The following is a 12,271-nucleotide window of genomic DNA, read 5'->3' as shown; positions in this document are numbered from 1 at the left end:
CTGGTCTACAGGATTTCACTGTGGCCCTTGGGTGAATTCCAGAAGTTCCTGTGCCTGAAGTTCATCCCTAAAGCAAGAGCTCCATTGCAGTGGCTAAGGGATGGAGTGGGCTGGGTTGCTGGAAGTGTCCCAATGCTTTAAATCTTGGTAACAATGGCTACCACATCTCTGTTATGTTTGTGAAATTTTGGGGTAGCTGGTGGGACCTAAATCTACCCTCCTCCAGCTTAAAGCCATTCCCCCTTGTCCTCACTCCAGGGTCTTGTAAACATTGGAGTTTTTACCCTCTCCAGCTCTCTTGAAGCCTCCTTAAGTACTGAAAGGGGTTCTAAGTTCTCCCTGGAGCTTTCTTTTCTCCATGCTGAACAACCCTGGGCAAAACATCATCCCAGGTGTGGCTGCAGCACCCACACATGCCCTTACACACTCACTACAAATTTTTGGCCTTTCTCTTTCTCCTTCTTGAAACTCCTGGCTGGCTTGGCTGGTTTGCATCACCAGTGCTATGGTGATTCACTAACTTTGCAGCTTCTCTATTTAGATTAGATGTTAGGAAGAAATTCTCTGAGGCTGGGGCGGCCCTGGCACAGGGTGCCCAGAGAAGCTGTGGATCCCTGGAAGTGTCCAAGGCCAGGTTGGATGGGGCTTGGAGCAATCTGGGACAGTGGAAGGTGTCCCTGCCCATGGCAGGGGGTTGGAATAAGATGAGCTTTTAGGTTCTTTCCAACACAAGCCATCCTGTGAGTCCATGGCTCTATGATCCTTTCCCACTGGCGTTGGCTGAGTGAGCCCAGGATGGGGCAGGAAGCCCATGGATGCTGGGCTGGCTGCTCTGGGCTCCCCTGGCAAGGTTTTTGTTCCTCTAAAACAACCCCAGCAGCTTGGTTTGGCTGCCCTGCAGCACTCAGGCCATGCCTGTGCCTGTGCTTCTGGAGAGGTTTTGCACTTGAGTGCCCAAAACCACGTCAGGTTCTGCTTTGTGCTCCCCAGCCCACAGGAGGCCTGGAATGATAACTGTGATGTGCTGCCTTATTGCTTAAATGCCCTCATGAATATACTCCAGTCTGATCTACTGTTCAAACAAATTCAATAAGGCAGAGCAGGATTTAAAGATATTTTAAATAAATTAACTTCTGCATGGATGTTTATTAAGTTTTATGAAGCCATTTACTGAAACGTAACATTTTTTTCCAAAAGGTGCCTGAAATTTTCCCCTCATGAACTATGGAAATTGCTTTTATAATTGAAATGAGAAATAAGGGCCAGGCTGAAAGCGTTCCTCGTGGCTCGAGGCACAGTCCTTGTGCCTTTCTAAAGGAAAAAAATGAATTATTTGACTCTCTACATCTTCTGTTTTCCTGCACATTTGCAGGGCAGGACGTGGTGCAGGATTGTGTGACCCAGGGTGGCTTGGGAGGAATGGCAGGCTCAGCTTGCCAGGATTTGGCTTTTTCAGGGAGTCAGCCCTGAGCTAGACAAGTCACAGCGTTTTTCACTCCAGCTTGAGCACGGGCTGGGTTTCTGCACAGACCATGGAGGCTCCACTGGGAGCAGAGTGCCCAGCACAGAAACCTCCTGCAGGCAGGAAACAAGGATGCTGCCACGTGCTGTGGATTTCCACTGCTGGAGACATGAGCTGTCAGCTGAAAATACACCTTTGAGCAGAGCAGGGCTGAATACCAAATCAAAGGATCCATACAATAAATTATTTTGATTCTTTAATTCTTTTTATTCTTGTCCTTACTTGATGGTGTAAGGACAATAGAGGCTCCTGCTCTTCTCATCTGGAAGCAGCACCAAAAAGCCTTTGGAGACCATTTGAGCTAGGTTTTAGAAGATGGATTTTCCAGGCATGAATGATTCCAAATATTTAAATTTTATTCTCTTGCTGCTTTTGACGCAATCTTTCCTTCTATCAGAAACCAAAACAAAAGGGTCGAATGGTTAAAAACTATGAAGATTTTATAGCTCAGCTATTGCACAACAGAACATTAACCAGGAGCTGCAGGGAGGATGAAGGTGACTGATTTTTGCTCATTTACTGTAAGGACACCTTAATATTGTGGGTAATACCCAAGCATTCTGTCCCCACAAAATTACATTTGTGTTAGAAAAACAAATGCCAGGGAGGAAGAGGATCACTCTAAAGATGGGAGGATAGGAGGGGAAATCTCCCTGTTAAAACACAATAAACCTGCTTATTTTTCATCATTCTTGGGGGTGAGGGCTGACTCCTCTGCTGTGCCCCTACAGCTTCCAGTGCAATAACATCCCAACCTGCTCAGTTTTCTGGGCAAAGCTGCTGCAGGGCAATGGCCAAGCTACAACATCTGTAACATCTGCCCTGCAGCAGGGAAAAGCAAGCAGGGAGACAGGCGAGGCAGGAGCTCAGAGCCCTGCAGTGCCACGGGGATCTCAGCCCTCGGAGCTGCTCACTCTGGAGCTCAGCTCTCATTCCCACTCTTCAGGCTGCTGCTCCCCAGTGCTCCCAATCGCTCTGCCCAGCAGCAGAGCAGGGCAGCACAGACCCGATGCTTTTAGTAGATCCCAGGAAGGATTTTCAGGGTGAACCTTGCTGATGGGAGTGCCCTCCAAGCCAGCCAGTCCCCCTGTTTGTCTGCTGAGCTGAAGTCAGAAGCAGCAGCAGATGTTTGGGCGCTGTTTGAGCTGCAGAGTGCAGGGACAGGAGCACCCAGGGTCCTTCTGCAGAGGAGCTGCAAATCCCAGCTCAAAGCCAAAGGGATTCCACCAGTTCAGACCCCAGCCAGGGTGTCTGTGCTGATAACCAGGCTGTGTGATAAAGGCACACCTGCCACTTCAAGCAAAAATAACCCAAGCCTTAAATTTGGATATTTATTTCTTAGGATCAATAAATGACAAAATAAAATACCGTACAGTACAAAGGCTATATCAGGAATTAACCATTTCAGTACACTTTGATCAGTAAATACAGTATCAATAATAGCATGTTACACTGAAGGAGTGTTTCCCATTGCCATACAGGAGGATTCCATACCCTCTTCTTTCCCTTTGTCACAGAAAATATCACAAAATAGACACTGACACACTTTTAACATTCATTTTTTTCCCCATTGAGCAACAGGCCACAAAAAAAATAAAGCACATCAACATTTTGTATCTCAGAACAAAATAAAAATAAAAAGGTGCACTTCAAAAATATTTGCCATAAATACAATATGTGCAGGACTATCAGGTGGCACAGCTGGGGAAGGACTCTGGATCACAAAGCCAGGACACAGCATCATGAAATTTTGGATCAGCACTTTCTACTTTTTAAGCAACTCCAGACTGAGAACAGGAAGAGTGGGCGAGCTGTGATGTGAAGAGCCAGGCAGATCTCCAGCAGCAGGCACAGCTTTGGTTAAAGAGCCACCAAAAACACATCCAGGAGGACACGGGGATGACCCTGGGGGAAGTGCTCCCAGCCCTGGGGGTGTTTGCTGTCCCTGTCCCAGGGCAGCAGCCATGCAGGAGGGGCTCACAGCTGCACAGGTGATGGGCTCACAGCTGCACAGGTGAGATGGGCTCACAGCTGCACAGGTGATGGGCTCACAGCTGCACAGGTGAGGGGCTCACAGCTGCACAGGTGAGATGGGCTCACAGCTGCACAGGTGAGGGGCTCACAGCTGCACAGGTGAGATAGGCTCACAGCTGCACAGGTGAGATGGGCTCACAGCTGCACAGGTGATGGGCTCACAGCTGCACAGGTGAGGGGCTCACAGCTGCACAGGTGAGGGACTCACAGCTGCACAGGTGAGATGGGTTCACAGCTGCACAGGTGAGATGGGCTCACAGCTGCACAGGTGAGGGGCTCAGAACTGCACAGGTGATGGGCTCACAACTGCACAGGTGATGGGCTCACAACTGCACAGGTGAGATGGGCTCACAGCTGCACAGGTGAGATGGGCTCACAGCTGCACAGGTGAGATGGGCTCACAGCTGCACAGGTGATGGACTCACAGCTGCACAGGTGAGGGGCTCACAGCTGTACAGGTGATGGACTCACAGCTGCACAGGTGAGGGGCTCACAGCTGCACAGGTGATGGGCTCACAGCTGCACAGGTGAGGGGCTCACAGCTGTACAGGTGAGGGGCTCACAGCTGCAGCAGGAGCTGCCTGCAGCAGCAGCACACTCGGGGCTGGAAATGCAAAGGTCCTGCTGTTGTTGTGTTTGCAGCACATGCCCTGACAGCCCTCCTGGCTGATTTTCCATCAGGTTCCATCCTGAAAAGCTCGCTGAAGTGAGGCCTCATGCACCTTACAGCACAAGGCAAGCTCAGCAGAGCATCCCTGCACTGGTGGACTGGGCCTGTGGTGAGACAGACCTGTCTGGGGGAAATTTCTGAATAGGAAAATGACTTTATAGACCTGATTTCACACTCTGCTAAACTGATGGCTCTGGCAAGGGCACTCTGAAGAGAAACAAAGCCTCAAAATAACGTTTGAAGAGGTCACTTGATAGACTCTCCTCAGAATGGAATTTCTCAGAATCCATCTGGCAGCACTTCACATCTGCGGGTTCCACAGATTTTATTCTTTTTTTAGTCAAAACAAACGGTTCCAAACACAGGGAATTTGCATAGATGAGCAGAGGCCCCAACACTCACCTCTGCTTTGGTGAAGAGTGCAGCCAAGGCAGGGACACAATGGATGGGAGTTTTTGTTCTGTCTTATGGCAAAAGCCATTCACACCAGATTAAATTAAAAATCCTTGCTGGGTGAGCAGTTCAATGATTGTTGAAAGGCATCTAAAGAACCATTTCTCTGGTAAATATGGGGCAGTTTGTACCTTTTTCTTCTCTACTTTCTTTTACAAGGCCAGGCTGGATGGGGCTTGGAGCAACCCGGTCTAGGGAAAAGTGTCCCTGCCCACGGCAGGGATTTGAAACTGGATGGTCTTTAAGGTCCCTTCCAACCCAAACTGTCCAGTGATTCTCTGGAAATCATGAAACCTGGGGGTTTGCAGTCAGCTATCCTCACTTCTTTGAGCTCGAGGGAACCACATCTCAAAGCTGAATATAGCAAAATTAGGAGAGGAGGGAAGAGAGGATGACTCCAGCTGTAACTTACACTGCTCAGCTCGAGGTTGTCAGATTTGGCCAGTGGAAGAGGTAGCTTTGAGCTGCAATCTCAGATTAAGGCCATGGACCCAGGTCTGCTTTCCTGTCAAACTGCAAGAACAGAGCTGTAGAAGTCAGCAAACCACTTGGAGAAATCCCCCCAAATTCCCCCAGCTCTTCAGCACCCCAGTGGCCCAACAAACACTGTGGAAAGAGTTTATGATCAGTTCACTTTTACTCCAGCTTTTTCTCACTGTCATGTCAAACCAAGAATAAACCTGCCAGTTTCTCTGAGCTGTGATCAAATATTCTGTACACTGCCTGTGTATCTCAGTAGTGAAAGGCTAAACCAAGCATCTTGTGTGAAAGAACAATTTTTGTACGGTGTTTTCTAAGATAATCAAGCACATTTCAGCAGGTTGGTGTTGAACAAGTGTAGTAATAATGTTTAATATTTCAAAGCAAATGAGACATGCAGGGTGTTAAATCGTAATGAAAGTCAAAGCAATGCAATTACAGCTTTCCTGGGAGGTTTCAGAAAGCTCCTCCCAGCTGCTGGCTGTATTTAGAGGTGAAGTAAAAAAATTTGGGTAATCCAGAAACATTTGAAGTGTCTTGCCTGGAAGGCCAATGTTAAATGTGTGACATCAAGACTCCTCTTTCTCTCAAGGCAGATTTTTCCCCTCTCCTGTTCATGGCACCTGAATTTTGCCACTAGGCAGGATGACCAGGTCTTCTTCTTCCAACCTGCCCAAGCCATTTCACACACACTATAAACACAAAATATTTGCTGTTTTCTCACAGATTTCCTTCTGAAGAGACCGGTCTCCCTTATTCCTCTTTGTTTCAATTTATTTATTCATTTGTGTGCCACCACCTGTTTTCTTTGTCAAAAAAGAGTCAACAGTCCATGAGCAACAAAAGTGCTTGGTCAAATATAATCTCTGCCCTCTGTTTGGTACAACCAGGGCAAGAAATCACAAGAAGGCATGGCAGAACAGAGCTTGCAGTTTGGCTGAATCAGAAGGAGCTGAAGCCCCACTGATTTTTATTTTGAGACCTTTCTTTTGCAGGGTTTCTGTACTAGGCATGAAGATCAGCCCCCATCCCTGGCAGGTGTGGCTGATGGGCTGCCTTGGTGGCCAGCTGGGTACAGGTTCTAGATGCCCCAAATGTAGTCACTCATCACCAGGAACTCACAGCAAATGCCCCCAGATGGATGTTTCCCCTTTGTGCTGAGCCCACCAGGACGTGAACCACAAGTCCAGCGAGTTGGACCCAGTGATTCTTGTGAGTCCCTTCCAACTCGACCTGTTCTGTGATTCCATCATGCCACACCTGTAGCAGATGTCACCAGTGGTTCTGGTCACCATCACTGTGTGACCCTCACTTGGGCCAGCCCTCACCTCCAGCTCTGTGGCTCTAGTTGGGGACCACAGGTGCTCATTAGCTGAAGGGTGACATGGGCAAAGCCCAGAATGCCAAACTGAGACAACTCTTCTACTTTGTCACCTTTCAGAGGCAAGTCCCGCTCTCCTGATGGCATGTGGTGTGAAAGGGGACACCAGGTCACCACCAGCACAGGGTGACTGTGCTCCAGGTTTGTGCAGGTCACCACCTGGGGAACAAGCCCTTTAGCTTGTCCCAGAGCCCTGTTATTTCAGTACTAAAGACTCTGGAGCAATTTGTTTTATCATACAACAGAGGTGGAACCATATGGGAGAAAAGCTCATGCTACCTCTCCTTACCTCCTCTCTTAAATTTCAAGGAGAATTTTCAGGTCTTGTTTCTGTTCCTCTGGCTTGTTAAAGAAAAGTGGGTTTAGAGCGAAGGCTCCCCAGTTTCAACTTTCTTATGCTCTGCATTTGAACTATCTGAATATTGGGGGTGCAGATAGGTGTGCCAACAGTTCTGGTAGCAAAAAGTAATAGAAGAAAAGGTAGAACAGGAGGACCTGCTGCCTACAACTGCTATATATGAGATGTCAGCCTTGTGGAAATGGCAAGGAAACAAGTAAAACTAGAATAAGGATGGGAAAAATCTGAAGGTTCCACAGAATCGGGGCAGATTTCTCTTATCTCATCAGCCTGAAGCCCTCATGAGCTCAGAGTTTTCTCATCTCTTAATGCAAGCCAGCAAACTGTTCTCCCTGGTAAAAAATAGGATTTGGCTGTATGGCAAAAGGAAGATTTTTCCATTTCTGTTCATTTTCAGTGCTCCATCTGGGCACAGCCTCTGCTTTCTTGACTTTGCCAGAGGCTCTGCTGCAGTGGTACCAAAGCCAGGCACTGTGGATGCCCTAAAGCCAAAGGTGACCCCACTCCCCAGGCCACAGCCACCCCAGCCTAGGTAAGGCATCATCTGTTCTTATTTAATTTCAAGGAGCCAGGGAGGCTCTCTTGAGCACCTCAGTCATATTCCTCACAATGGAGATATATTTCTAAAATAACCACCTGGCTCCCTGAGTTTTCACTCCTCGTTCATTGAACATCCCCCAGATGAGCATATCCATTCTCCAAGAGCATCCCTTTCTGTTCAAAGCTTCTTTCTCCTCATCAAACTCTGCTTGGTGCCACCAGGAGATGTGATGTGAAACCCTTGGATGTGGACACGGCATCTCTGCACTGAGAAAAGGATGAAATGCAGAACAGTTTTGCCTAAGTTGAACACACACTTTGGCTTCCCAGTTAACACCACACCTGGATTTATGCCAGACTGAAGTTACAATACATGTAGACATTACTCACAAGAGGCAAGGCCAACGCTTGAAAATAACCTCAAAGTTACTGGCAGAACAAAGCCTATTTTTTCCAACAAAAATGACTTTGCTAAACACATTTGTGTTACGTGAATTTGGAGACCATGCATGAAAGTCACAGAGGCCTCTCTCAAGTTTTGACTCCGCGATGGATTGAGTTCCTCCTCCTCCTCCTTTGGCTTCAGTACGTAGTTTCCCTTGTGACCTGGCTGGAAAAGGTGTGGTTGCTAGAGATGCTGTTGGATTTCCTGGTGAAGGCCAGTCGTTTCTTCTTCTTCCTCCATGGCAGGCACAGGATGGTGAGCGTGGAGAAGAAGATCTGGCGGAAGTTTGCCGACACCAGGTTGTAGAGGATGGGGTTGATTGCTGAGCTGACGTAGAAGAGGACATTTGTCAGCATGTAGAAGTAGTGGTAGAAGTTGTAAAGGAAACTGGAAGAACAGATAAAAAGAAAAAAATCTGAGTGTGAAGAGCTCAAAGTCATGAGGGTGAGAAAAACATGAGCTGCTTTCCAGCTGACCTTTCTAGGCTGCAAACGTGAGCTTACCAGTGGTGCCTGGGCCACCACAACCCATCTGCATCTTCAGCTGGAACTGGTCAAACATGGACCAGATGCCTCTATGAAGATATTGCCCCACTCACCAGCAGTAAGAGACTTATTTAAACCCTAAATCCAGACATGATATTTACCTCATGCACTCATTTTTTTTTTGGAAGTAGTCATTCTGGAACCCAAGAAGCCAGATGGAAATTTGCTTCTGTGTCATACATACACATTAGCTTGACTTTTTTGGCTGCAGTTCTGAGCTCCAGAGGTTGCAGAAGAGCCAAACTCCAGTAACAGATGCAGCTCTCTCCTCCCTCTGGCACTGAGAGCAGCATCAGCTCATTCAATGGGTCTCTGGGTTGGGATTTGTCCATAATGTGGGACAGCATTTCCTGTTCTGGGGGCAAGCTGATGGTAGCATGCTTCTGAAACACATCCCAACCACCACAATTTAATGTTTTCAGATAGAACTGGTTGAAAATGTTTTATTATCTTTCATGCTTTTGGGTATATCTTTCCTTGAGCCAACTGAGAACAGCAGCCCTGAGCTGGTAAAGCATTTATAAACACCACGGGTCTCATTTTCAGGAAGATCTTCCTCAGAATCATTTATCTTGGTGAAAATTGCAGATCTTTTTTCTAGTCTGAGCAGCATCTAACAAAAGATAAATAGATAAATAGATAAATAGAGGAGTGCTGGGCTATGTTCCCCATCCCTCCACACACCCCCTCAGCACCGCCAAGGACTGCATGGCCCATCCAGTCCTTACAAGCAGAGTTTCTCTGTGAAGTTATGAAGAATTAATATTGGAAAAATTTCTTTTCTTCAGGGGTAAGGCACATGTGTTTATTAATGAATGTGCCAAACTGTTGCAAACTCTTGGTTAGCCACCAGACCGATAGTTTTCTATCATTCTGTAAATTCAGTGTTTTCCTAAAACTACTCATGGTTTTAAAAAGAAGAAAAAAATATTATGTGAACACAGCAACAATGCATAAATTCCCACTAACTGCAGACAGACTTCTCTACCCCTCTTGCTCAAAGCAAATGCAGCCATTATATAATTGAACAGTGCCTTAAGTGCTTTTCATATAGGAAAGCAAAGGAGAATGAAGAGTTTGTCCCAGTGTGTGCCTAGAGCTCTGTTTTCATGACTGAAGATAGATTTTGGATTTTACTGTGGCTGGATCCTCAGTCCCATTCAGTAGACTGCTATATCCTAATTTATTATATTTTGAGTCTGGAATTGAGAGAATTTTAGTTTTTTATTGTTGTTCTGCTTTTTGGTATTGTAGATTTTTCTTTCCTTTCCCTTGAAATAAACAGTCCTGGTCTCAGGGAGAGCAGGGATGTTACACCATGGGAAGAGACACAGGAGAGCATCCCTTGGCATCTCAGGCTTCCTCAGTGTGTGTCCCCAGCCAGTGTTAGCTCTTAATGGCATATTTAAAAATAATAACTAGTTTGGTGTTTGCTTTGCTGAAGAGCCTGGCCTGGTGCCTCAGAAAGGAGCAGGGAGTGCCTTTGCACATCTGTGAGCAGTGCACGTGCACTTGTCCTGGAATTCTCTGACAATCTGGGCATCTCCTAATCAGCAGCAACTGCTGGCATTTCATTTTGATCCACTCCCTGCAAAACCAGTGAATAACCTGGCCCAGCCTCGGTAAGTAGCAGAGCTACTCCCCCACCTCAGTCATCTCCCCTGTCAGAGAGGAAATGTGGCCTCGTGGAGCTACATCGTGTGCTGACAGGAGCTGCTGCATCTTAGGGCTGGGGATCAATATTGCTGGCACGGAGACTGAAATCCACTCTGGGTGTACCAACCCCCTGTCCAAATGTCATTTCATCAAGGGCTGCCAGACTGAAGTCTGTGGTTGCAGCCCTCAGGAGGAGGAGAGGCTGATGATGCCTTTTGGTTCAAAATAATGCTTCCTGAGGGATTTAGTAAAACAAAAACTCTTAATTTGCCTGGCAAGCACTGAGACATCCAAAAGAAAAAACAAACCAAAACAGCAATTAGGTTTTGAGACTTGAGCCCCTCGGCTGGAGAACACCTTCGTTCCCAGATCCCCACCTCCACACCTGGGGGTGCCCTGGCATGCCCAGCCCCAGCCTGAGCCCCCAGCCTGTCCTGGCATGGGAGGACCATGTCCCCACGTTGTGACTCACTCTGTCCAGTGGCTGGAGGGGACATAGCAGAACATGAGGCGCCGTATGTGGTAAGGGAGCCAGCAGACCACGAAGGCAATCACCACAGCACCTGCAAGGCAGGAAAAAAGCCTTAACTTTGTGAGCAGCTCTCCATCAGGCTGAAAAAGGGACCTGTCTGCTTGGGCTTAATTGCTGTAACTGTTTTCCTGCAGCCCCACTGGTTCTTGTGTGGCTGTAGTGCAAAGAATTGATAACCCTGAGGGACAAGCAGCCTGCAAATGCCTGTAAAAACAAGCAAAATGGAAGTAATGGAGAACAGCACTAAGCGCTGGGGCAGGGACATGAGGAGCAGCAGAAGGTACAGATGAAGGACTGGCCATGCCTAGTTCAGACACTGGCTCAAAGGAAACTCTGTTTGCTTCTGTGTTTCACGCCCCTGTGGCACTGGGTATTCTGTCCATGGTATTCACAGAGACTGCTGGTGTGTTTTCCATCCAGGTAGACCCAGGGACGCTCTAATCCCATTAGTTTGTTACATGGAGCCACTGGCCACAGTGCTGAGCATCATTAAACTGCTCTTTCCAGTGGCAGGGCTCATCCTTTTGTTCTACATTTGTGCCATACCTGAGATTACAACGTGTTTGGGTCTGGACTCTGTCATAATAAAAATGATCAATTAAAGGATAAGCAGAGAAAGACACTGTTGCTTTTTTCCTTTCCAGATTCTGAGGGATGTCAGACAATGGAAAATAAAATGCAACAACTCTGAAGCATAAAAGTGCTGTTGATAGAGTGCATTTGTCAGTCTGGATTAGAAAGTAGATCTATCAGGCAATCAAGAGAAAGATTTGTTTCTTTTGTTATACATGTTTCAACTTCTGTATGGAGCAGCAGGATTCTGGCAGAATCCTAGCAGGAAATAAAGAAATCTCAGTTAAAACGTAACACAATAAAAGGCAAGAAGAAAATAAAACCTAAATAAAATAATTAAGTTATTTTTGGTCCCAAATTTGCTCTACAGACAACAAGGGACACATCACTCTTGTCCTTTATGTGACCTGTAAGGGGCTGGGAAGCAGCACAGCTGTGCTCCAGAGTGAGGTACCACAAGTGCAATGTGGATTTGGCACGTGGAGCCAAAGGCTGGGGGGTTTTCTGCCTTGGGATTGAAAATGTTTATGTGGCTATGTCCCAAACCCAGGCACTGTCATCCCACAGGGACCAGGTTCCTCAAGCAGATGCTTCCCTTGGATAGTGCATTCCAGGAGGAATAAGTCTACCTGTGGTTGCATCTCCCCATCACTGATGCTTAGCTAGGAGGCACAGGAGAGCAGAAATTAGAAAATTTCTGGTGTCCAGCTCCCTACTCACACCCTACTGCAACTCCTACTCCCTCTCTCATTAAACACACAGCTAACGGTGGAGAGGGTTCTATTCCATGATGCATGACAGCATCTTCCAGGAATGCTGCAAAAGCCATTTATCCAATAAAGATTTAAGCAACTGAAGGGACATGTTTTGGAAAGAAGGCTAGAGGGCCTGTTTTTATTTCCTTGTCCAAGCAAATTCATTTTTTCAAACTGTTTTTTGGCCGCTCTCTGGCCACAGTGATCACAGATGTAACTCATCACCAGACAGCCTGCAGCCCTTCAGATGCCATCAAGTGGATGAATTTGACCTGTGTCTGATCCTTCCCTGAGGAGCTGTGATGGGATTTTGGCAGGAGAGCCCCT

At 47.0% G+C, this 12,271-nt stretch overlaps 1 protein-coding gene across 1 annotated transcript in view; it reads right to left on the bottom strand.

Annotated features, from left to right (window-relative positions):
• Positions 1–8,020: 8,020 nt before the first annotated feature.
• The window catches only part of NTSR1 (neurotensin receptor 1), a gene marked incomplete at both ends in the record, with an annotated part of 49,382 nt that continues 45,131 nt past the window's right edge, over positions 8,021–12,271 (bottom strand). The window contains 2 exons of the mRNA XM_084217821.1: positions 8,021–8,270; positions 10,557–10,647. Of these exons, the coding sequence (XP_084073947.1) occupies positions 8,021–8,270; positions 10,557–10,647 (341 nt within the window). The remainder of the gene's footprint in view (positions 8,271–10,556; positions 10,648–12,271) is intronic.

This window comes from Fringilla coelebs (assembly GCF_963513975.1).
Source record: "Fringilla coelebs genome assembly, chromosome: 18".
NCBI classification, from domain to species: domain Eukaryota; kingdom Metazoa; phylum Chordata; class Aves; order Passeriformes; family Fringillidae; genus Fringilla; species Fringilla coelebs.
This window is presented reverse-complemented; position numbering and strand designations above follow the sequence as displayed.